The sequence below is a fragment of the Seriola lalandi genome, unplaced genomic scaffold (assembly GCF_002814215.2).
Source record: "Seriola lalandi dorsalis isolate HSWRI2012SDOR001 ecotype SW California unplaced genomic scaffold, Sedor1 jcf7180002054391, whole genome shotgun sequence".
Classification (NCBI taxonomy): Eukaryota; Metazoa; Chordata; class Actinopteri; order Carangiformes; family Carangidae; genus Seriola; species Seriola lalandi.
The window spans coordinates 288116-314440 of record NW_019524944.1 but is presented as its reverse complement, the minus strand read 5'-3'; the positions used below and the strand labels follow the sequence as shown (position 1 = coordinate 314440).

Below are 26325 nucleotides of genomic sequence, written 5' to 3'. Positions count from 1 at the left end.
ACAGCTGTTCAAGTATGCTCTGGTAAATCTGACCTCGGCGCATTTTTCAACCGCAGAGAAATCATGTTCCAAAAATTAGTTTTAGTCTCTTGGCATGCAAAATGGACACCAGAGCCGCCCCCTGTTGCACTTTGTTGAATTTCCTTATTGAAACAGTGTCTGAAGTGTAATTTGAGATAGACCCTGAAGCATTGTTTCTGACTTGATAAACAAGAAATCTTCAAGGATGCATTTCTCAGTGTGGCCCATTTCTATCTGCCAGGTTTTTTTTTATTTATTTAATTCTTTCTTGCCAGGGCAGAAGTAATTTAGAAAATGACTGCCATGTTGGTTAGCAAGAAAAGAGAACAGATAACTGATGACAGGAACTGTGCATGTAATAGATTGCCAATGTTACAGATAGCTGATAAAGCAGAGCTATGGGCCTGTTTTCTCTGTAAAGCTGATGAATCTGATGATCTCAGACATACTGTTTATTAAAAAGGCCAAATGGAGACAGAGGAGCAGAGTGCTGAAACTGAGGATACTGTCAGTGATTCAAGTACATTTTTGTGATAAAAAGTAAGATTTCCAAAGCTTTTGAAAAAACAGGCACATGATGGGCTTCAGGTGTCATTTGAGCATGGAAGTTAATTCTTGACCGTGGAGTCTTATGTTTGACAAAATCTTCTACAACTTAAGGTACACTTACTTGCTTTTTTGAGAACTTAACCAAAATTGTATCAATAAAACATTAAGTAATAAACAAATCCTGCCCATTTAATACAACTTGATTTGACTTTAGCAAAAGCCCAAGACAAATGAAGCCAATTAATTTGAAAAACAGAAATGTTTGACTGACTATAATATAATATAATATAATATAAAATAATGTAATATAATACAATATAATATAATATCCAATATAATCCAATATAATATAATATAACATAGAATAATATAATATAATATAATATAATATAATATAATATAATATAATATAATATAATATAATATAATATAATATAACATAATATAACATAACATAATATAATATAATGTAATATAAAATAATATAGTATAATTAAACTGGACAGATGGCATTCGTCACAAATGACTCTTTTCAGCTGCTCTTTGCTGCTCCACCTTCCACTTGAAAATACTCAAAAGTCCAAAGGTGTTCTATAGGTTTCAGGTCAGGGGCCACAGTCTTCACTTTATTGTTCTCTAACAGCTCTGTGATTTTTGTGTGTTTGATCATTGTCATGTTCATTCCTCTCCTGCGAGGCTTCTTGGGACTGGGCAGTCACTGTTGTAGTACTTTGAATCATTTATCATTGTAGTGATGTTGCAAAGGGGTGTACTCAGTTTTGTTGTATACTGTAGTTCCTGTTAGTATAAACTACAATTTTGCACCAAAGTCAGTCAGAGACTCAACTTCAATCCCTGTAAACTGTGGTTGTATGATTCACAATAAGCTGGGAAGCCAGTGAGGGATCTTGTCCTTATCGCAACACAAACAGAACAACCCAGTAGGAGTCACTATTGTTGCGTTAAAGACATGATCCCTCACTGGCTTCCCACCTATGAACACAGTTGGGTGTGGGCGCCACTCAAACTGAGAGAAAGAGGAGAAAAAAACCTTATTTTCAAAAGCCACTCTTTTTTTTTTTACAAGGGAGTTTAAAGGAGTTTCACATGGTGTCCCAGAGCCGTTGTTTCAGGAACACAGAATCAGTGACATTACTGGAAGGCCTTGATAGTGTTCACATGCCAGAGCTACTTGGTGAGAGCTCTCTTGGTAGCAGATTAAAGGCTCAGCCTGTAATTGATGACTCTGGGTCGAGGTGTACCAGGGATGAGTGATTGGCAAGTGACTGTGCACCTGATAAGGCAAACAAGAGAAGAGGACAGAGACAAGTGTACAACTCCTTCCGCTTTATGGGCTTCAGTAGAGTTTAGAAAGGGAATATCAGATTTACGACTGTGGTACAATCTTGTTCCGTTTTGTGCAAATGCATTTTCTACCCTGTAGCTGTGGAGGAGTCCCGACTGCCAGCGTCTCGTCACACAGGGCGGGGGGATATCACAGAGCTCTGCAGGTTGTAGACCTAGTTCTCAAACTAGACTTCAGAGACAGTGATGATGAAACAGTGATCTCATGAGAATAATATAGTAATAACAGTATCTCTATCTTGTTCCTGTGAGGTGGTTCTTCTCCTGAGAGTACTTTAATACTAGTCTGAAGAGCATTATTGTTTAATTCTTGTCTTGACTTGTTCAGCTGCAGAATTATCTCTCACAGTGATAACATGGGGGAAATATAATCTCTCAACTATTGCCAGTAATGTCAACTGAAATATTTATGATGATTTTTTGGCAATATTTAAATATGTGTTCTCAAAACTCCCTACCCCGAGTGTATCCTTCCCAGCTATTTTGCCCTGCATATTTGGGCTGTGTCATTACTTGTTTGGACACCACACCAGATGTGGACTGATGCATTTGGAATGACTTGATGAGCAAAAATCCCCATTTAATCAAGAATAAATACAATAAATTGTGATCGATGGTCATTCGCTGATTTGAACTAATTTTCTTTTTGTCTTCCTTGCTTTACGACCTATGGCAAAAATTTAACTAGTATTAGCATAAACGTAACCATGTTGACATCCCTTCTTTTTCCTCCTGACACACACCAGGAAACAAAGTGAGGGAAAAAAGGTAACCCTGCTAGTTATTTGTTTCCTTCCCACCACTTTCCCCTCCTCCTTTGCTTGTTCCTCTCTTTAAGACCCTCCCTCCCTCCCTCCCTCTCTCCCTCTCTCCCTCTCCTCTTAGAGCCAGTGTTATCCAAACCAGCACACAGTCAACTTCAACTTGAGCGCAGCTGCAGAGCATATCAGGTTTCTACAGAGGACTGTGAGAGTCACACACCCCTTACTGAATTACGGTAAAGCAGAGCAGCACAACTGTCCTTCACTGTCCAGGCCAAGGAAGGTGAGTCGACTGAGAGAGAACTGCCGGACGCTCACTCTGCTCTCCTGCGTCTACATTTTGTTTTCCTTTACATTTCTATTTCTTCTTTATCTGCCCACTTTTCACTTTGACCTCACCTTTTTCCTCCTTACCTTCTCACTCACACCTTGGACTAATGCCTTGACTAGGAGAAACTGCTCAGACGGCCCAGTATGTACAGTAAATATCCTCATGCTGCTGTGTGTCTCTTTTAAAAGAAAAAACTGGTAGATGCTTTCTCTGCTTTCAACAGCTTGTTTTAACTGTATGAGAAGTAAGTGTGTTCAGTTGGTCTGAGGCTTTACCCTAGTAAATTTATTTACCCAAGAGAGCTACACCCACTAAAAACAGAGATGTGATGCAGGTATCTCCTGTTTATACAACAGTGTAAACAGCCAGAAGCCAGCTTCACAGGTTATTTTAATCCTTTTAATGTACAATATCATGCTCTCTAAGACTTTTTCCTGTAACTTTTAAATGTCAGCACGTCCTGTATTCCATGAAGAAAGTCTCTGGATAAGTATAGTATGAAACAGACGCTTAAAGGGCACCACTTATTGTCAGGAACAAAACAGGCGTTGGCTTAACATTTAGATTCCCCTTTTGCAAAATGCCATTGTTAACGTTTCTTCTGTAAAATAACAGCAGTTTTTCATCATTGCCATTTCGTAAGGAACAGTGCCGTGACATCCTCCTGTGTGACTCAATCTGTGGGTTTCTGTGGGTTTGTTCTCCAGTCTCTAATTCTCCTGCCTTGTAAGAGTGTGTCATTGTCTTCTGTCTTTTTGTCTCGTTTCCAGATGCAGCAAAACAGAGCTTGTGCCATGAAGTGATCACTCTATGAACCTGCTTTCTCTGCCGACTCCTTCCCCACCCGTCTCACCTATGAACATGGGCTTGTGTGATAGTATGAGAGGTTGGAGGTGGCGGGGCAGCGCTGGAGGACTCAGGACCCTCGTGGGAGTGATGCTGCTTGGGTTCAGCATGGCCCAGTCTGTCCCTCCTCAGACTGCCTGTGCAGCAGCTGTGACCCCGCAGAGCCTCCCCTCACCTCAGTACCAGGACACGGGAAACACAGATGAGGGCTTTATGGCAGCTCTGGTCCAGTCCTTCCTCCACACAGTCCAGCCTAACCCATTTCCTGGAGGTCAGCGTCATCATCACTAATAACCCATCTCGAATCTCTCCTGTCATGTTTGGATGTATAGTAACCCTGTCTATTTACTCAGTCCACTACACTTTGTTCAGGCTCTAGCTCACAGAGCAATCAGGTGCAATTTAAATTACATTGAAATCTTCTGGTTTCCAGCTCTGTGCTGGGCAAAATTTCCCTACAGGGGCAAAAGTAAGCCATCACTTGTGGCCTTTACTCCTGCTCTGTCCTATTAAAACCCATCCAAAAAGATGGCAGGGTTGGTAAATCATTAAGTTAATGGGCATTTTTGTATTTCGCTGAGTCAATCATTAACCTTTATGTCCTGCTCTGATGTCTTTAGACCAGTGTTTCCTGTGACTCAGACTCCAGTCGCACCTGTAGTCTTTTGTCTGGCCCTGTGATGTGTTGTAATTGTTCCGTAAACCCTTCTCTGTTACGCACATTACCTTCTGCTTGGTATTGACTTTTGAAAAAAAAAAACCCAGACGAACTGACACAAAAAAATGTCAGTGACAAAAAATTGACAGTGTTAGAGGATTTCAAGCGTTATCCACTTAATGACGCTTTCACAGAATTGTGTTTCACCTTTGAAACTGTTCATGTTTATTGTGTCAACAGTTGTTTGCACTGACTCTGTCACTCTATGATAAGGCAAATGGCTGGATGTCTTATTGTAAACTGTAAACTTTATGCTTCCCGCAGGTTATAAATGTTAAACAGCCAGTAATAAAGGAGGAGGAGTATTTCTTTCTCAATTACAAGCTAGAAAGCCAAAACAAGGATATACACAGATACACAGATACACAACAGATCCTTCACTCAGCTGATCTATTGTCTCTGTTTTGTGAAGATTTGCTGATCACTGATTTAATCAAGACTGAACTGAAAGGACATTTTGTGAAACAGTGACATCAATTTTTAGACTCCAATGAATGCTAAGATAATGAGCAAATATCAGCAACATAACACTCCAGCAGCTCACAGTTTCATGTAGTATTTATTCAAACCTCACTGTGAGTCAGAGATCCCACTGGGAGTTTAACAGTAAAAGTAAAGCTTTTTATAACAAACTAAACAGGTTAAAGGGAAATGTCAAGCAATGAGGTAAAATGCAAATTTCCAGAACATTTTATGCTGCTATCTGATGTGACACAAGACAGATGGCACAAGTAGCTCGCGTGAACAGCACCTGAACAACATGTCTTCCCATTTACCTGCGCCTGTGTTTTTGGAGTATTATCCACAACAACATGGTTAAGTGGAAACATATATGGCATGCTTTGTATTCTGTTTGTTTTTTTGTGTTTAAAAATCTAATCTCGCCAGAAAGCGATGCTGATTTCCTTGTAACTGCAAGATGCTGGTGTCAGATTTCCGCCTTTACAAAGCAAGAGATTAAAATGTTTCTACAGGATAGATTGTCCCGTTGGTTGGGCTTTTGCACGTGGATGAGTAGGACAGTAACACAACACACTGGAGGATAGTAATCAGCTCTTTAAAAACTTTTGTTTTCTCTCCCACTTCTTTCTAGATCTAATCCTGAAAATAGTTGATAATGTGGAGCAAAAGTCGTCAAATCAAGACCTCGTCAAAGAAGTAAGTGAATGATCATGAGTTTTACACACATGTCATACTTAAACTACATGGGAAAAAACGGACACATCCTCCTCAGAGCCCCTTGAGCTGGTAATGTGAGAATGTTGAATGTTGAACCATCTTTGTGAGTGTGTTTACCAGTCGGCTGAAGTTACTGAGGCTCTTTCATGCTCTGTGATTGTGGACTGTTACCGGAGTAAAGTAAAACTACTATTTTAGGTATGATGACGCCACAGAGACCTGCCGCAGTCCCTTGAAAGTGATATTTGTGCCATTTTTAATATTTGTCAAAAACATATAATTTGTCTGTTTGTCGTGTGTTTTGTGTTCAGGTCCTGGTGTATGAAGTGGGGTTCCTGGTATGCACAGCAATTGGTATCCTGTACATCATTCTGATGCCCATTGTTGGTTTCTTCTTGGCGTGCTGTCGCTGCTGTGGCAACTGTGGTGGGAAGATGTACCAGAAGCAGACGTCCTCCATTCACTGTCGCAGAAGAACTCTCTACTGGGGTGCATTTGTCACCACAGTCATTATCCTGTGAGTGTGTGTGTGTGTGTGTGTGTGTGTGTGTGTGTGTGTGTGTGTGTGTGTGCGTGCGCGCACACTCACGTGTGTTTCTGAACAGCATATTGGTGTGTTATCTGAAATTTGCATTGAAAAAAGACAGCTTGAATGTCTGCGTCTCACTTCATGACACATTTAATTGTGGTCTGTGTGTGTGTGTGTGTGTGTGTGTGTGTGTATGTGCATGTTTATAGTGCTGGGAACATCTGCATGTTCAGAAGTAATGAAGCCCTAAATGTGAGTGTGGATCAGAGTCCAGTGAAGCTCAACACGACTCTAGACAACATCCACACCTTCCTCACATCTGTGCCTCAGGTAAGAGAAACCCTCCTGTAGATTTGAAGTGCAAAATGTGAGTATGGAAATACACAAAGGTCAAAGGTCTGGGACCTCAGTGTGGCAGCATTTATCAATACTGGTTGACCTAATAGCCTACTCTTGATCTTTGTTCTTAAACATTTACTACGTATAGAAAATGCAAATAATCTTGTTAGAGTCTATTCAAGATTAGTCACATTAGCTCTTGCACAGCCGTCATCAATCTGCTGGGACTCGACAGCTTTTGTGTGAGACACAAACAGACGCCCAGTTCTCCAATCATGACCAGCCCTGTTCTCTGCAGAGTCAATACACTTATCTCAAAATACAACAGAGTGGGAAAATGGAGAAGGGGGAAGAGATAGGGTCGCATTCTGTGTGCTGTTCATTTGCAAAAGCTACTATGATTAGCTCATGTAATCAGTCCTTGACACACTGTATGTTGCATTTCAACCTATATATTATGTGCCCACTTTGAAATTGTTGAAATTGTTTGTTTTCCCTATGCCTATCTCCAGCAAATTGACTATGTGGTGAACGAGAGCTACAAAACTATTCAAGAAGTCACCACAAACCTGGATGGTAAGAACAGGGAACTTATTATCTACAAATAGAGAAACCACTTTTTTTACACTCTAGCCAAAGCATCACAGTGTCCGTTCATCTCACGTAATCAACCATCTCCTTGTTCCTTATGAATTAGACATTGGACGCCAGCTGGGAACAGAGATCCAGGAGCAATTCAACCCAACTCTGGGTCCAGCGCTGCACCCAGTTATACGTCTGAACCAAGGTATGATGAGCCTGCGTGCTCGGTCCTGTTTCAGACCCAGCATGTAAATGCCTGTGTGAATTATCTGACACGAGATCAGTGATCACGCAGGTGGGGTCCTGCTCATGCGCGCACTGTGCAGTTTCACTACATTTAACCTCTTAGCCTGACATTGAAGCTTTTGATGAAGTGACAGGTGTCTTTTTTTGTGACCAGCTGTTTTTAATAGTTGTCGCAAAACAAAAAAAAAAATTATAATACAAATACAGAAATAATTGTCCCTCATTATGGATGGCGTTCATGCATACTGGACACAGGCCCTGGGGCTGTAAACCGCATCCTCTGTTTGATCTGACTGTTATTTACATGTCTTACTGGAAAGTAAAAGAGCACAGTTAAATATGACTTTGTTTATAAGTTAAGTATCATCTGAGTATAATACATGCACTCTCTGTGTCAGAAAGCTTTGCTGAGGGTTCACACAGCCGATCGTCACATACAAAATGAACAAAATACTTTCACCAGCATTAAATCATAATTTTTTTGGCTGCAGGAATTCTGTCTTTTCTATGATGACAAATCGAGTGTTGATACATCCCTTACCAACATGTTTCTTCACACTGCATGTCGACTCTTTGAGTAACACAGACCAGGCTTAGCAGAGCAATGTGGAAAGTATTTGTAATGATTTACAAAAAGCAGCTGGATAACAATGATTTCCCTTTTGTTTTTTCTCTTATAGTGCTTTTTCTTTAGAACTTCCATTTGGCTTTTGAAGCTGCTTTTCATTTCAAAGCCGTGTAGAATCAAAAGGGAGAGATGAATGTCTTTAAACCATTATTATTATTATTATTTTTAAAAAATGTGCATACACTGACTAGTATTTATGTGTTTTACATTTGTACTCGTAGAGACTAGGAACACCAGTGTTAAACTTGACAAACTGAACTCGTCTTTGGCCGAGCTGCAGTCCAGCGTGGATGCCCTCCAGGCCGATGTCACTGTTGTTAGAAGTCGCATCAATGAGACTTTGTCCCACCCAGACTGTACTGGCTGTAACGCCCTAAAGTTAGAGCTACAGGCACTAACACTGGACACCTCCATCACTGTAAGTACTGGTCTTAGTGTGTCACCTAGTGTGTAGTGTGGGATGTTTTCTTCTTGAATGGATGAACTGAACAACACAGGCAAATTAAATGAGGTTGGTCTGAACATCCACTCCTGTCAGCTTCAGTGTTTTATGCTAGAAAAGTACAGACTAAGATTCAGCCGTGTTACTGGGTTTGACAAGACATTTACATGAATAAACAGGAAGTGTCAGTTATGCAGTCGAACTGTCTCTGACGCAAGCTGAGATGATGATAATACCTCTACGTTTTTGGCTTTGTCTGAACAGCTGATTTGTCCTCCTCCCATCTGTTTCTATTCCTCCTACACTCCTCTGTCACTCTCTATGACACATGCAGACTCTCCTTTCCTCTCCTCTCCTCTCCTTTCCTCTCCTCTCCTCTCATCTCCTTTCCTCTCCTCTCCTCTCCTCTCATCTCCTCTCCTCTCCTTTCCTCTCCTCTCCTTTCCTCTCCTCTCCTCTCCTCTCCTCTCCTCTCCTCTCCTCTTTACAATATGATTGTCATCATGAAAACAAGATTAAGACATTCTTTCAAATCCATGTATAATTCCTGGTTCTTGGGTAACATCAGTGAGAAAACTTGCCAGGGCTTGTTTTGCTGAAAGTCTGCTGCCTCCTTCTGTTGGTTGAAGGTATTACATGTGATTGTTGACAGATTCCCAGCCTGAATGAGCTCCAGTCTGCGGTGGATGAAATCATCAAAATTAACCTCACAGCGAAAATTGAGGAGGTCAGTGACTTTTTCCCACTGAAAACATGGTCATAAAATCAGCAGTTTTTATAATATAATGCCTTCTTTGTTAACGTTTCAGAATTTGTGGATAGATAGGGGGAAGAGTGTGAAGAATCTTTAACCAAAGATAATGGAATAAAATGTGACTAATGGATTTTTACCAAACTAAAAGTGCAATGAATGTGTGTACAAAGAGATGAATCACTTTTTTCTTTTTCCAAATGTAGACAAATAAACACTATATTGCAAAACTATTTATGTGCTTTTATGAAAATGAACGTACTACTTCTTCGATTCAGGTGGAGAATTATTTCAACAGCATCCCCCAGAGGGTGGTCAATGACACCAAGGATGTTGTTCAAAGTGAGTGAGCGCATTCACAGTCACAAACTTCAGGCCTTTACTTCCCTTTCAAATATTAGTGTCTTAAATCACTTATTTAGTTGAATTTAGGTGAATTTTAAGATACATGTTTGTGTGTGTCTTTCTCTCTGTGTTTTTTAGATAGCAAGCAGCAGTTGGGTGACATAAAAACCCAGATCTCACAGGTTACCAGTAACATCCCTGCTCTGACCAACGTGTCGGGGGCTCTGAACCAGGCGCGTGTAGAAATCAGCAAAGTCACCCCAGAGGTCGAGAGAGCCGAGAATATTAGGTACAACGCCCGGGAGTGCAAACGCACATGATCAGTGGAAGAAGAACCCACAAATCGCTCATCGTGTGCTTATTCTTCTCCAGGTGGTCGCTGTGTGTTGCCCTGTGCTGTGTCGTGCTCCTGGTGGTGGTGTGTAACCTCCTGGGTCTGGTCCTGGGCCCTGCGGGTCTGAAACCCAAAGCAGACCCCACAAAGCGCTCCTGCACGGTGGATTGTGGCGGCACCTTCCTCATGATGTGAGTAGTGGCTGATGATGTCGCTTTCATCGTTTAAGTCACATATAACCGTTCAAACTGTTTCACCTCCTGAGCGCTTGTTTGACCTCTTGACCTTTGGATGTGGTTGCAGGGGTGCAGGCGTCAGCTTCCTCTTCTCGTGGCTGTTCATGATAGTGGTGCTGCTGCTGTTCCTGCTGGGCGGGAACGTTTACACTCTGCTCTGTCGGCCCTGGAACAACGGACAGCTGCTGAAGGTACGTACACGTACGCCTGCACACACACACGTAGTAACAGGGCAAAGATGGTACAGATGCCGCGTGTTGATATTATCTCCCCTTCTCTCCACAGTTCATTGATTCTCCAGGTTTAATTCCAGGGATAGATCAGACCGTAGGACTTAATAACATCAGTTTCTCTGATGTCTATAGGTATGTAACGCCAGTTCACCTCTCACACCGGAACGAATGTGCATGCATACACAGTTAGACATGATTTTTTCCCCCAGGTCTAAAGTCAGTGGGGATGTACAAATCACTTAGACTTGATTTTGCTTGATGTTAATGTTTCCAGAGACTGCGAGGATAACAAGTCTCTGTGGACAACACTCCACTTGTATGAAGACATAGACCTCGGAGAATTCCTCAATGTATCTAAGGTGAGTTTCCTTGCCGTCCTTTTGGACTGTTCAAAATAAATATAGCTCAAACTTCCAATAAATTTATGTGCATTAAAACCTATATCACCATTCATAATGTTTGTTATTTTTCTCTCTCACTCCCCTCCCTGTCGCTCACACACACACACACACACACACACACACACACACACACACACACACACACTTACTCACGCACGCAGTACACAGAGCAGATCCGGCAGCAGTTTGAGGACACAGACATCACTCTGTCCGCCATCACCCTCCTAAGCCCTGAAGTTAAAAAACAACTCAGCAGCTTCTCCGCCGACGCTCAAAGTTTTGACTCCACTGCTATCACACAGCAGGTGGGCGTTATTCACGGGGGTTACATGTATCTTTGTACGTGCTTTCATGTGTAACATGTAATTGTGACATAGTGCGTGTCTCTTTCAGGTGAACAACATTTCCAGGATCAATCTGAATACAACAGCTGATAAACTTGATAACTTAGCTTCCGTTCAAGTGAGTGACAAGGCGTAATCATACATAAAACATTACCCCCTGTTAATATTTTACCCTTTACTCTGCTTTTCTGCTCTAAAAACACGTCACATGAGTCCTAACTCACTTTGTTTTTTCTCGTGTCCATTTTCTACCTTCTTTCTAACCAACCATTTGCTCGTTTCAAGACAAACACTGATATTCGAAAAGATCTCCAAACACAGGCCAGTGACCTGAGGAAGATCCAAACCAGCATAGATACAACCATCATCCCACAAGTGGTGAGTAGCTTTCCTTATCTGGGCTGCCATCTCTCCCTGTTATCCTCATTCTGGATCTCCTTTTTTTTCCCATGTCGGCCACTCCTCTGAATTTAAACATACTGCGTTTGCCCTCAGGAAAACCTGAACTCGACCATCAATGGCCTTCAATCCAACATAGAAAAAATCAATGTGAGTACACCGACCGACACCTGGAACTGCAAGGAGTAAAGATCACTCTCCTCTCCTCCCCTCTCTTTCTTTCTGTGGCTCATTCTCGCCTCTCTGGCTCTCCCAGGGAACAGTGGGGGAGGTGCTGAGCAACGTGGGAGCAGCACAAGACTTCCTCAACACAAATACGACACAGATCGTCAAGACCGTGAGTAGAGCCACGAGTCACATGAGTTAGAAGAAAAAGTGCTGCATGTGGTCTGCTAATGCCTGTGGTGGGTCAGTCATTTAACCAGAGGGGGAGGAGGGGGAGGAGATGCTATGGCTCAGTTAGTGCGGGTGTGCTGCTTGGAGCTGAAACAATGTGGCTGTTGGGTTTCCCATCCACAGGGAATGAGTAACATTTAGTGTCCAGTCGTATTTGTCTTTAATTATAGTTCTACATGCATTTTAACAATTTATTACTGGTTGCTTTGAAGTGAAGTACTGAGTGGTCTGGGATCAAACTAATTTATTTCTGATATCCATTTTATCTTATGTTAAACTTTGCTAACAAAAAGAAAGAAAACTGAAAGTAATTCTTGTGTATCTGAATTATCTTCCAAGGTTTAAAGTGCAAATACTTCTCTGACTGTCTGGTATCATGTGAACCCTAAGGTCATCTCATAGGGGCGTGCTAACGATCCTCTGAGTCCAAACTAAACATGTAGAAACAACATTTACTTGCTATGTACCTCAGAGCTGCAACAAATAAACAAACTGGAACAAACTTGCCCTGAATTGAACAACCTTTAAGTGCGCTGCCTTTGGTTGAAACTTCAGCATCCACTTTAATTATCCACATTTACATCTCAACCTGTCAAATAATCATCAGTCATCTTCTATTAAAAAGATTAGGTTGGCATTGTTCTATATTAACAATGTGCTAGTCCATCTTTCACGGACTCCCCTGCTCTGTCTGTGGCGCTCAGCCCCACGCTCTTTCGTATCTGCTGAAGACAGAAAATCTTTAGAAACATCTCAACATCTCAGTCATTTTTTGAAAAACAGACTCAGTAATTTCCTAAAAAAAAGGGGCCACTATGGTGCATTTTGTGGAGGCTATTTTAAACTGTGGAGTAAAATGTGTTTGTTGCTCTAGTGAGTATTTACAGCACCAGCAGGACTCAAAATAAACCGGTGTTCATTGTAACGATGGAACGTGTCGCCCAGTGCAGCGTGTGTGGCTCATTATGTTTGTAAGGTCAGTGCCACAGAGGGATAAGCTCTATTAAGCCTCACACGGGAAACACAATAACGTATTGACAATGGAATATCTCCAATTGACCTTTAGTGTTTTTAATGCATTGTGCAAAGAACTGAGTAAGACGTGCATTATATAAAATAAACTTTCCTTTCCTTGTCTAATCATAAAGCTATGGCAGTTATTTACGGGTCACTTCAGAGGATTTACCCAGAATTCCACACTTCTAAGATGGCCAGGCGTTCCACTGATTCCTCATGACTTCCCAGTGTAAAGCAGGGAGAAAATGTGTGGAATTTACTCTCTCTCTCTCTCTCTCTCTCTCTGGATCCTAGGAGAGCAGAAAGTTTTTGGACTGTCAGCTGAGTTACTTCGTTGCTTACGCTGAGTGGGCCAACCTCACGGTAAAGTCTGTTCAAATCTGTGCCTGCACTTGTTAAAATAAACGCCCGTTGGTGTTTGTGTTTGTGTTTGTGTTTGTGTTTGTGGTTGTGTTTGTGTGCACATGAGTTCACCTTTTGCCCTGTGTGCATTCTCCCTCAGATCACACAGCAGGTTGGCCGCTGTCGGCCGGTGGCGGGTGCGTTGGACTCGCTGGAGACCATTGTCTGCTCACGCGTGGTGGAGTCCCTGGTGAGTATCAGATGTTGTCAGCTTCGCCCACGCCTGCACAACTCCGCCCCTAACTGACCAATACACTGGAGAATGGGAGAATGGGAACCAATTTTTACGAATGTCAATTTTTTATCTTCGTCAAAAGGTTATAAATCACTTTCCTGGTTATCGGCCCTGCATTGTTTTTTGCTCTCTCTCTCTCTTTAGAATGCGTTCTGGTTCAGTCTGGGCTGGTGTTTGATCTTCTTCATCCCCAGCATCATCTTTTCCATCAAACTTGCCAAATACTACAGGAAAATGAAGCACTCTGATGTCTTTGAGTAAGTAAAAACAAAAACACAAACATGCATCTACTAGAGCTATTTACACATACATATCTGTGTGTGCTCATGTTGTGAAAGAATCATATGACTGATTCATTTGACTGTGCTGACCTGCATTTGACCGCTGTTAGTGTCTCTGTTTCCAGAGACCACATAATTATGAACCACATCCCACGGGCCCAGATGAAAATCACCTGAGAGGGCGGCATATGTGCGGCACAGCTTTAAGAGACTGCAGACATGACTGTGGCATCCCTTGACTAAATCAAAGCACATGGTGCACTCCTGCACACATTGGGCACATTGTCGCTCTGAAGCAAAGTCTCAAACTGAAAAACTGTGTGGGTTACCTATTTCACCTTACCTTACTTTTTTATATTCCAGTTTTCACCAAGCAAAGCCACTCATCAAGCGATCTCAGTGGTCATACAATAGATTTCATACACCATACTCAACATCTGTGAATTGACCTCAGGTGGACGCAGGGCATAAGGGAATCTTCAGGGACCTTTTTTTTTTTATCATCATTTTAAATAAAGATTTAAAGCGTTTCTGTTATTCATTGTTTACATACGTTTTGTATGTATTTAATATGTATGAGCTGACCCTGCTGCTGGATTCAGAGAATATATATTTCATATTTTATGAGAAGCTGATTTTTTGACCACATTTATATATTTATATATAGTCACGTCGGTGGCAGTGCTGTCAGAGAACGCAGCAGTGTGTTACTGTGCCAACAGGCATTTGTGATGTGCCAGTCTCTGTCGCTCGTTTGGCAACCTTTTAACTTAATTCTCACACTCTTGCTGCTATGTTGGAAATCAAAGCACAATTTCCTGTGTGAATCATGAAATGAATACACTTTCTTTTGTGACTGAAACTATCAGTCACCATATGATTTCTATTTAATGCTACAACGACACTTAAGGTTTTTCATTACCATTTTGTTTGCAAATATGTTTTTGTAAATTTAGATTTTGACTGATGAGATTATTGATTTAATAATAATGATTTACTTTTTTTTTTTTTACTTTGCACTACTTTGTACTCAGTAGTAGATTGTGTTTTAGCTCTCTGTTACACGGCACTTTATGTGGTTTATTCATTTCTGCCAGCTGTTGTGAAAACTACTGTGAGTAAAAAAGGTTACCGACTGACAAATGCACCGAGTCTGCTGTGCATTTTTCTACCTTTTAACCGCAACGTGAGTAGAATTTCCCATATCACTGTGTCTGTTCTCCACACAAACCATGAAAGTGCTTTTCACAGTGCACATTTGTGGTCCAGCAAAGTCCTACCTTCACCTCACTGCAGCGACATGTCAGAAACTAAACTTGCGCTCCTATAGTTCACGTGTGACAGTGACATAAAGACTCAGTTGATGGTGACTTCACGGTTGGTCAGTTATCTTAGACTCTTATGTGGCTTTATTACACTGTTCGCAAACAGTTAGTAGCTACTACATAAAGTGCATATTTGCACAGATTACACAGACACACTTTTATAACGTTTTGAATTACTATGTAGGACAGAGATGGTGTGTCTTTGTGATCATAATCACTGTCATGCATCTCTGCTACTGCAACAGTTCATGCAAACAGATCAAGAACTCAACTCGAAGTTTCCATCTCATGTGACACTGTGTGGATGAATTAACAGAGGAAAACTGTGTCAACGGTTGTAAAGATTTTATTTTTCTTTTATTTGAAGTTTTCACAATAACATGAACCTCACTTTCATTTCTTGATGAGATAATAACCAACAGACATACACTATGATGACTTTTTTAGGGAGGGTACAGTTGTAAACTGCATTAACTGGAAGGTATAAAAGGTAATTGTGACTTATGTGAAAACCCCATTACTGTAAGTGATGAAAATGTTCTTTAATGAAGTTAACCCTGTACTGATGCATTCATTCATTCAGCTCTGTAGGATCCAGTCAGCTGTTCAGGGACAAACAGAGGACAGAGCAGCAGGCAGGGCCAGCCCCCTTCTGTGCAGATATATAATTGGTTACGTGATGCCTACATCCATTATTAGAACAAGTGAATCGATGGCGTTTCTGCACCGGCGTCACACAAAAACCTTGTAATATGAGAGAGGCTGTACAAAGAGAAACCCAATCTGAAGGGGGAAAAAAAGTGAGACTCAAAGAGAAAGCGAAAGAAAGAGGGAGGGAAACAGAGGGATGTTGGATATCAGGTTATGACGGGTTTTGCAGCTCTCTGCTGTTTTGTTGCCCTTCGGGAAGACTGGGAAGACTGGGAAGCCTCATATTACCTTCTGCCTCTAACACTGAATATACAGGACTCGCTTCCCACCGCTTCCCACTCCTACACTTATTCTGCTCCTGTGATTATACCCTCACATCCCCATGTCCAACCTGCCTATTTGCTGTGAGATCCAGCAGCCACACACACGGACTCAGTGTCTTGGTTGTTATCAGTTAGTTAGTTGAGAGGCAGATTCTGATTCAGAAGCTTGATAGGTAATGAGTGAACAGTCCTCTTATAGGCTCTAACTATGGAAACATTTGAGTGCATTTACACATTAAAATCCTTCCACTAGATCACACACACACACACACACACACACACACACACACACACACACACACACACACACACACACACCAGACTGCAGCTGTAAGTGGATTTGTCCATGGTGGGGACGTGGTGAAACTTAGGAACGGGGGCAGTGAATCATATGAATGAATAACTGTGTGTAAGCCTTTAGATCAGTAGACTGTTCCTCTGTTACCTAAACCTAAAAGACTTTACTGGCCTCGACATTTTAGTTGTTTGAGATTGAATAGTGTGCGTTGTTATGCAGCAGTGTGAATAGAGTGTGCTGACAGCTGAACGAACCAGATCTACAACAATCTGTTGTAGGTGACAATGAATGACACACGCTTGGAAATGCCATTAAAAGGAGGTGGCTGACATATAAATGTATTGTTAGGTCACCACTGTTGCTTCATATTTCTTATACAGGGATGTTTTGAAGAATTGGATTACACTGAACAAATAAAGAACAAGTAATTTGGAAACAGAAGTTTTATCTTCAGTTTAATAGCATACAGCATCTGTTCATAAATACTTGTACACGTTTTCTTTTTTTAAAATACAAGATCATGAAAAGTAACAATGTGAAACTCTGTCAGACTCCAAGAGGAACTGTTTGGTAACAGAAAACAGGCACAGTTTAAGTTTGAGGCAAATTAATATTTGACATCTGAACAACCATAACACTGGGCTGTGTGGCATGTGTGGGGAAGTCAGGGAGTTCCCAGTTACTCTCAGATAGGCTGACACATGTCTGGTACACTGACCTGAAATCAGTCGCACAGATATTGTCATGCTTGTTCAAGTGATCAGAGTTTGGAATTATACTATTAATACACCAGTTGGACCGTAGTAAGAAATCAACAGGTTTCATGGTGAAATCAGAAACAGCTTTTGACTGTAGAGGCCTAGATAGAGAGCTGGTTACAGTACAAAAAAAAAACCTACAACTCAAAGAAAAAATCTTCTCATCTACCTCCAGCTCGTTCTCTAGAACATGGCTGAAGCTGAGGAGATGCAGCAGAAATGTAACACTGCCCTGTAAATGAAGAGCAGCAGTGTGAAAGGCACTCTGATTGTTCTGCAGCGTTTTGGAGTCTGATTGTCACTCAACACTTAAGAGATGTCACTGTCAGTATCTCACCCATGAGGAGCCTATAGGGTCATCATTTCAGTAGTCTGCCAAATACTGTTACAAAATAAACATTTTGTTTTGGAGGGCTCCATGCAACACTTTCTATGACTAAAACAAGCCACACAGACTGCTCAAAAAGAAACAAATGCATCAGAAGACAACAGGTACTTAAATATACTTTTCTTTACAACACTTAATCAGAAAAACATTCAGTTCAATGGATGCATCAAAAGCACGGTACAAACAATACTGACTGGGGTGATCTAAAAGTGCAATCTGTTTCAGAGCATGGAGAAAAATATCAGGAGCAAGACAGAGGGCCTAACATCTCTAATAACATTACCCTCACTGGGTCCATGAAGGAGGACGTACATGACCTTATGCAAGCAGCAGGGCGCCTGTGTTAGTCACAACGTGCCCAACCCACACATGAATCCTAACAGAATTACCCCCAAAATTGAATTTAAAGTCGAACTGTGAGTCAGTCTCACTGGCTATTCTGCCTGGAATGTCCTGTGAGTTGGACTGCGACAGAGCAGAGCGGACAAGATGGAGTCCGGAGAGACAAATGGACGACAGGAATGGCGGAAAAAAAAAAAAAAAACAGAGAGACGCAGAAGCTGGACAGATCGAAGGTTTTGGGGGTTTTGTTCACTGATGGTTGAGCCCATCGAAACCAGGTTAATGTTTAAGGATTTATAATGTGTTAAATACAATACTAGAAGTAAGTACAGGGACCCCCCCCTCTCAACCATACCTCACTTAAAACAAACATTCAAACACAAAGGCTTGCTTGTCTGGATAAAACTCAGTAGATTACCCACTGCAGGAATGCACTGTCATCAACAAGTGAAAGGCAGCTATACTTGGCTACAATTAACAGACATCAGCTACTTAAGACAGCCAATGTTGTACACACAGGTACACACACTAAAATGGGAGTTAGTGGCTTTGTTTGTTTGTCTGAGCAGTTAAACACTTAACACAATATATTAATATTATTTATTAATGACATTCTGATAAAGGCTAAACCTATTCAATGCAAGACTATGCAATACCTCTCTCATCCACGTGCAGTTAAGGCTTAAGAGATAAATAACATTGCAGATACAGTATGTACACATTAAGACTTTAAAATTACCTGCAGTATTTACACCGGTAAGATCTTCAGTAGTCATTTCATAGTTTCTAGGTGTCATACTTCATCTGAAATTACCAATCTGTTTAAAAACGCTATCAAATAACTGCATTACACTGATGATACCTGTAACATACTAATGTTACTATGTTTTAATTTGATTGTCAGCACAGTGATATTTTCTTCTCCATTGTAAGCTTGCTCAGTTCGTTTTTATGTAAATCAGAATGGGTTTGCAGGTAGTGCCACCCTGGCCCTTTGCACAGTTGTGTGTGTGGACGACTGCTGTTCAGGTGTTTCTGTGAGAAGAGCCGGGGAGATGTTGTTGCCCAGAGCAGAGTCTGTGCTGGGCAGCTCTGCAGGCTGACGAGGAGGTGCTGGAGGGGGAAACACCGGGGACTGGAGGATGTCAGCGTAGCGCTGGCTGGGCTTGGTCTCCCGCTGAAGGACTTTTCTCAGCAGAGGTTTCAACAGCCCGATGGTCAACTGGCTGCTGTGGGGGCCTGCAAAAGGAGCAGGGGATGAGGAGGTTGTAGTTGACATGGAGAATGAGGAGGAGGAGGAGGAGGAAGAGGGGGTGTTAGGAGAAGGGAGGCTTTTCAGCACCAAGTTGAGTATGGTGGTGACAGAGAGGTCCTCAGGGCACAGAGTCCACAACAGGTCCAAGTATGGGTCCAGATCTCTGTGGTGGGCCACCTCACACAGGAGAGTAGTGAAAATCTCCTTGTTGAGCAGGGGACTCTGTTTGCAGAACTTCTGGGCCACCTGGGTGACCCGCTCCCACTCCTGTTTGGCCATGAGGACCCTCATCGCCTGCAGGATGGCGTTAGGCCGCCCGCTGACCAGCAGCAGCTCAACCTCCAAGTCCTGGTGTTGGTCTCTGTCTAGGCCCAGGCTGGACAAGACGCACAGAGCTCGTTTGTAGAGCGGCACATTGTTCTCCCCGCCCTCCCCACCTCTCCCACTGGAGAAGCTCCAGGAGGAAGATGCCAGACCCAGGCCCAGACCGGCTGAGCCCTGCTGCTGCTGGGCCGCCTCGAGGAACCTGGGCAGCCAGCTGGGCTGGAAGTGGAAAACTGAGTGGCAGAGGAGTTCAAACACAGGCAAGGCAGCTGGCAAATTGGAGCTTGGAGATTTGGATTTACAGTTGGCAAAGTGATCACCGTTGAGGCTGGGATGGCATTTTGGCCCCCCGTTTGCGAATCGGAGGGAGGCCGGGTTGCTGGAGGTTGAAGCAGGACTGAGGACAGTTTTCCACACATCTGGGGGCGCCTTGCTCGACAGAGAGCCCTCACCGTTGTAGTGTAGCTGGAGGGCAGCCTGCGCCGCTCTCCACGCCTGGCAAGGGAAGATGCTGAAGATGGAGTTGAGGTAAAGCAGAGTCTCTTTGTCCAGCTCTGAGGATGACAGCAGTCTGGCTACTTCTTTTTCAACAAGACTTTCACACACTACCTCCACCTCTTTAGCACTTCCCCTCACTAAACTCCCCTTCACGTCCTCCAGAGCGACCAGAGCCTTCAGCTCGGCCTCCAGGGAGCCCATTAGCTTGTCTTGCCCTGCCATACATCCACCGCCTCCATTCTGGGACAGCTCTGCTCCCTTCTGCTTTGGCCCTGCACTGAAGTAGTTCCTGAGGATGGAGGCTAAAGAGATGGGAGCCTGGAACCTACCTCCTTTCTTCAGTGTGTCCACAGTGAGCTGGGTGCTGCTCAGGCTCCTCTGCTGGTAGTATTTACAGGCCTCCTCAAAGACAGCCTCTACCAGGAGGCCTCCAGGATGAATACCCTCCACTGTACTGAAACCAGAGGGCTTCATCTTAGAGTTACAATCTCTGGAATCTGTCTCCTTGTTCACGACCACAAAAAGTCCGGTTTCTGAGAGCAGGTGAGGTGTACGTCTTTCAGCTCGGTTTGCATATAATAACCCCTCTCTCTCCAGCACAATCTTTTCCAGCTCCCTGCCACAGTTCACATCTACGACATGCAGATTTTGCCCCACCAGCAGCGCCAGGGTGTCCTGGTACATGCAGAGGCTAGTGTGAGTACCGTATTTTACCAAGCAGTTGTCTGCCTGTTTGAATACCTGTCGCAGCATCCCATCTTTCTGCAGGAGACACAGCCAGCCTGTGCTGAGCAGCAACAGCAGGCCTCCACAGCCTGTAGGAGAGAAGTTGTAGATCTCAGGTGGCTCAAGAGTCGATAAATATCCCAAAGAGTCAGTCACCAACCTCTTAAAGTCAGACTCTTTAGCTGAAAACTTTTTTAGGGGAGTGTTTTTACATGTGGTGCTGATCCTGAAGGAGTCATGGCGAGGGGACCAGGAGAGGAAGAATTTGGAAATGCTCAACAGTGGCTTCACTTTCAAGTCAGGAAGAAGATGCACATATTCCCCTGAGCTGACCACAGTGAATTTAGGATTGTTGTGGAGGGCGATTTTCACCCCCCCCAGGCTGACGACCCCCTCCTCCACATCAAAGTCACGTCTGCAAACACAGTATCTCAGCTTATTCCTTGTAGAGCTGAGGGCAGGGGAGCTTTCTGAGGGTGGCCTCTCCTCACACCAGATGATAAGATTGGAGCAAGCACACACAGATACCACTCTGGCCCGGGGACTGTTGCACAAGTCTGATGTTTGCAGGAGATGCCAGCCAGCTTTGCACTCCTGGAATTTCCAAAACTCAGCTTTTCCATTCTCATACACCACTGCCACGGCTGCTGTGTCTCTCTTGCTGACGCTGTTATTATCATTATGGTCCAAATATAAAATATCCACAATGGGCACGGGTCGTGTCGACCACAAATCCAGCTTCTTCTGGTTCTGGACCAGCTGGCCTCTTTCATGCTTGTCAAAAGTCACAAGACCGGCTTTAGGCTTGCGGAGGATGACATGGATGTGACGACCATCTGGGCTCAGGCGGACGTCAGACAGACTGTTATTAGTCAGCTGAAGAATGTCAGTTAGCTCTTTACTGCCAGTATAGTCCCCGAAATCTGACAGTTTCTCCAACCGCGCCATAACTCCCCGTTTGTTATTAACTTGCCACAGCGTATCAACTAGCCTGTTAGCTTGTTGTGCGGCACACAAATCTGACCTGCGGAGAAGCTAACTGAACGGCATCTCTTTAGGTCCGGAGAGCAGCTTCATCCCGTTGTTAAAGTCCGTGGGGAAGGATACATCCACCGACAGCCTTCGACCACAGCAAGCCCATGTCGACAGACGACAACGGAGCTAAACCGTTAGCTGACAATAACCGCTGAATACGTTTTTTAAACCCCGAATCGAGAAAGGCACTGTAGTCAATCCGACGCTATGTGAGCACTGCCCTGACATCACGGGATTATTAATTTCCGGATACCGAGCATGTTTAGCATAAGAGGAGGAGCGGGACGACGACATGGAGGCTAACGAAGATCTGTCTACAGGCAGAGAGAAGAGTAACTGCCCCTGCACGAATGTCTTCAGTCAGCTGTTCAGTCCCGATGGCAAAGGCTGTAGCTGGTAGGTCGAAGTCAACTAAAGTTAAACATCTTAACATCTTTGCTTTGAAAACATAAATAACTTTTTCATATTACGTTATATATCCTTTTCCCCAAATATATATGACTTTATCGTTGTCTCTCTGGTTGTGGTGACTTAGCAGCATGCTTGCTAGCAGTTGTTGTTTCAACCACCTGTAGCTCTTCAAAAAAAACAAACAAAAAAAAAACCTTCAATATATGTTTCATGGCAAAATGGAGTCTAGAGCCGACCTATCCCGTGTGGTCATGAATTACATTTTCAGTCAGTTCATTGTGTTGTTTGCTATTGTTTTGAGGCACAAATAATGTTGTCTGCCCTGCTTTAGTTAATGATTTGCCATCTATAGAATGAGGTATTTCCTCATCAGTTGACAAACAGTAAAAAAACTTTATCTTGATCAAGATACTGAGCTGCTTTCAGATCCACCTCGACCTCTGGCCTTTTAACAGACAAAACAAACAAAAAGAGGTATTCCTTTGGGAATCAATAAAATTGCCAAAGTTCCTCATGTTGCTGGAGGATAATCCAAAAGAAACATAGTTAAGAATCTGCAGTGGTGCTGGCAATATTTGGCTGAAAACAGCTTCAAAGTTGCAGCAGGTGAGATGAAAACAACATCTAGATAAACACAAAAGAGGAACTGTTCAAATTTCCTTGTCTGCTTTGACAGTACTTTTTAAAAAGTATATTTAACCGATTTTACTTTCAAGACCTACAAGCTAGAATCTACCTTTACTGGCACGAAATGAAACTGTGAAAAGTACGTATGAGAAACGGTTCCAGTACGTCCTTGTTCATTTTGTCAGGAGGCTGTGAAAAGAGTGGCTGCTCGATAATAACCTCAGCTGGGTTAATACCAACCTGAGAAACTGACTCCCTTTAATCAGCTCCTGGAATAGGAGCCATCCGGCTTCACACAACAGATGTGGTTGCAGGAGGATTTGAGAAGTTATGTTGTTCAGGCTTAGATGAGTCTGTAGAGAACAGCCTGGTGGGCGTCTCAGGGGCCAACTAACATATCACGCAGAGGTAAAAAGAAAACAAAAAATAAAACCATTTTTGTGCTGAAGGGAAAAGAGCATTTATCATAGCGGGAATGAAAGGCTTAGTGGTGACTCAGTGTAAGGAAATGTCTGCCTGCTGTGAGGGCCATATTTATTACTCCAATAAACTTTCATGGCAACTTTCAATTCAGCCCACACTGTGTCACTGCACTGACATTTAGATCCTCAGATTCAGACAAAGCATTGGTTGGCAATTGATATTTACTCTTGGCACTGTGTTGAGGCTAACTCAAACAAATCTGAGAAGGTGCCAATTAAACTTCCTTTCCTTTTATAGATAGTACAACCAGAACTAAAAGTTGTGTGTTTGACTTTCTTGTCTCTCTATTGATGAGAATGTTCTCCACACAGCCCTTTTCTTGGGGGGGTGGGGTGGGGGGGGGGGGGTCTGTTATACATAGCTATGAATGAAAGCTTTTAATCTCACTGCTGTGATTGAAAAACCACCAGTGAAGAAGTGTTTGATAGTATTAAGTGAATTAGCACACAAGCTTGTGATACCAATAACCTAATCAAATCATGATCACAGCTCCACTGTCATTGTCAGACAAGGGTTTTTTTTTAAACATGTCTTGGTCGCATGTTTTTACTTTATATTTTGACAAATTTGACTTTACGCTTTCTTTAATGTGGTCTGCTGAATTTAGATAACTGGATCTGAATTTTTTGCATTTGCATTCATATCCAGGAGGTGGCAGTGTTGAGCTTCAATCGCTGCATGTGGGTGGTTTTGAGAGCTCAATGTACAAATATAAATGAATGAAAATATCCGAGAAGAGCCCACTGGGGTAGAGTTAAATATGGATGATGCTTTTTTTCTTCATAATTTCCCCTTTTCCCTTTTTAAGATGAACGCACATATGCATTGAATCCGAAGCACTACGCACAACACTCGCTGTGTTTTTCAATGAATATCACATGGCTATGCAGATGCAGCATCACAAGGCTGCTGTCTCCTCTCACCCCCAGTTAACTGGACTTGCCCATTAAAACTCATGACTTTTATTGTGTCTGCTTTACCTCGCTGCCTCTGGACTGTTCATGCTTTTCCAGTAAAATCCACAGTCATCCTGTGTTTGTGTCTGCGTGCGTCCACTGAGAGCTGAGGTGCCTTGAGTAGTTTTTCCACCTACGTTTTAGAACTCAAAGTAAAGATTTTCTGCTCATCAAAGCTGCATCTTCAGCCCTTTTTCTTCAGATTCACATGTTGATTCTACTTTTCTGTTACTGTCTGGAAGTAGGAGGTCGCTTGTCTAGTTTTACTTGCAAGTTCTTTTAAACTTTCTCTGACCTAACCGGCTTGAGCAAAAAGATGAAGAGATTTCCTTGAAGTCTCTCTTTCAAACCTGCTGCTTTTCTTGCTTTCAGCTTTCATATATTTATATGGGCTGTCTGTATTATTGTGCCACAAACACTTTAACGCAGGCAGGTGTATGTTTATCCATGTATTTATGTCCTATTATGTCTTTTTGCCATTACTGATAAAGTATATGGATGTAGTATGTTATTCAAATGGTAGATTCGAGCCCTGCTGCCTCCAGACAGGCTTGCCTTGGACAGAAAACACCCTCTATTAGAGAGTGTGTTTAGTCTGCTGTGCCTGTAGACAGGAAGATAAAGTGCTTGTCTGGAGACTAGAGGGGGTTGGAGGCAGGGGAGATTTCCTTTTTGAGTTGCATGGTGTTGAAAAGAAAACCAATGGCTGTGAAAATTTTCACTGCTCGGGGTAAAGAAGATGGGTAGGCTGTCAACTCGCATTCCCTCAGGATAGAATCATTTTAATTTGAGCACAATTTAGAAGAAAGAAATGTCTGTGCAATCAAAGTGTGCGAGCAAAGGGAGATGTTTCTCAGTCTGTTTTTTGGCGTTTGAGTGAGATGCTACTTCTCTGTTATCTGTGTGTGTCAAATGAAAGTTGCAGCTGCCTGTCAGCTTCCTGTCTCCTGCGAGAACAGGCAGATATTACTGTCAGTTTGCTCTCGCTGTTGTAAAACTGTCATGTGCGCAGCCTCTCTCTCACCATATCTCCCGTTGCTTCTCGAAGTCACTTCACTGGAGCATTTTGTCTTGGGCGTCAAGGGTCTTTGGTTGACTCCTCACTGTGGTGGCACTGTGGGAGCTGAAGTCATCCGTCATGTTTATTATTTTTTAATACTCATATCAGAGAAATGCAAGAATAGAAGGGTCAGACGTGAAGTGGATGAATGGAGGAAAGATGGAGATGGATAATAATAGATAATAGATAACGTCTTTATTTCATTTAAATAATATCAGGATGTTCCATCTAAAAATTGGAAATATGTTTTTTTTTTTGTTCTCTTTTAATCTCTCTGAGTGGCATGGTTTCAATACTAAATATATTTAAATTGTCAGCTTTTCTATATATTCGTGCCAGACAGAAAACAGAGCAACAGACAGACGAGTATTTACCAAGAAACTCCAAATAAATTAAGCGAACGAAGGGATTTTGGTGCAAGTGTTTAATGGATCTGGATAAGATAAAAATTTAATAACCATAGCAATCTTTAGAAATCTATATGATAAATGTTCAATATCTAGACTTCTTTGATGCTTCAGACCCCAGTGGCTTGAAAGTTAAATCTTTCTCTCTCCAGAGCTTCATTTCCGACACAGACGGAGTCCTGTAAGTGGTAAATAATTTTCAGCCAGATTATATTCTGATATCCAGGCCCATATCTCAACAGCGTCTCCACAATATTGAGTGCATAATGAATTAATACGATCACATTGAGTGGCAATTCCTGATTGACTGTCTGTACCGGAGAACAGAGAAGAACGATGATGCGGAGGGAGGGAAGCTTAGCGGTTCATTAGGAAGACAAACAGACTTGCAGATAAATGAGCTGTGACTGACTATATCTTCAGCTGAGATGACTGAACAATAACAAGCTGGGTGAGATGACAGCCATTTTGGGAATGTCATCGGCCATGATTTTGGCATAATGATGCAGAAAGTTGATATTTGACAGAAAAAAAACAGAAAAAGAAAA

General features: G+C 42.5%; 2 protein-coding genes across 3 annotated transcripts; one reads left to right on the top strand and one right to left on the bottom strand.

Annotated features, from left to right (window-relative positions):
* Positions 1-2820: 2820 nt before the first annotated feature.
* prom2 (prominin 2) lies at positions 2821-15053 on the top strand. Of its 2 annotated transcripts, none has more exons than XM_023409424.2 (24): positions 2821-2979; positions 3798-4144; positions 5685-5749; positions 6082-6287; positions 6509-6629; positions 7151-7214; positions 7336-7425; positions 8316-8512; positions 9189-9263; positions 9566-9629; positions 9771-9921; positions 10005-10157; positions 10270-10393; positions 10488-10567; positions 10710-10794; positions 10998-11141; positions 11230-11298; positions 11466-11558; positions 11676-11729; positions 11836-11916; positions 13287-13355; positions 13495-13584; positions 13774-13886; positions 14036-15053. In XM_023409424.2, exons 2-24 carry the CDS (start codon positions 3838-3840, stop codon positions 14085-14087), a joined length of 2547 nt encoding a protein of 848 aa, XP_023265192.1. In that variant the 5' UTR covers positions 2821-2979; positions 3798-3837; the 3' UTR covers positions 14088-15053. The 2 variants fall into 2 exon arrangements, with proteins under 2 accessions (XP_023265192.1, XP_023265191.1); XM_023409423.2 differs by having other exon boundaries at positions 14021-15053.
* A 1882-nt stretch (positions 15054-16935) lies between these two features.
* hps6 (HPS6 biogenesis of lysosomal organelles complex 2 subunit 3) lies at positions 16936-22085 on the bottom strand. Its single transcript, XM_023409425.2, has one exon. The coding sequence runs from the start codon at positions 21744-21746 to the stop codon at positions 18954-18956; it is 2793 nt and encodes a 930-aa protein (XP_023265193.1). The 5' UTR covers positions 21747-22085; the 3' UTR covers positions 16936-18953.
* Between the last annotated feature and the right edge of the window lie 4240 nt (positions 22086-26325).

Coding starts and splice junctions, on each gene's coding strand:
- prom2 (XM_023409423.2), top strand. CDS start 3,838: ATGAACCTGCTTTCTCTGCCGACTCCTTCCCCACCCGTCTCACCTATG. Junction 6,630..7,150: donor TCCTCACATCTGTGCCTCAG/GTAAGAGAAACC, acceptor GCCTATCTCCAG/CAAATTGACTATGTGGTGAA. Junction 7,215..7,335: donor AGTCACCACAAACCTGGATG/GTAAGAACAGGG, acceptor CTTATGAATTAG/ACATTGGACGCCAGCTGGGA.
- hps6 (XM_023409425.2), bottom strand. CDS start 21,746: ATGGCGCGGTTGGAGAAACTGTCAGATTTCGGGGACTATACTGGCAGT.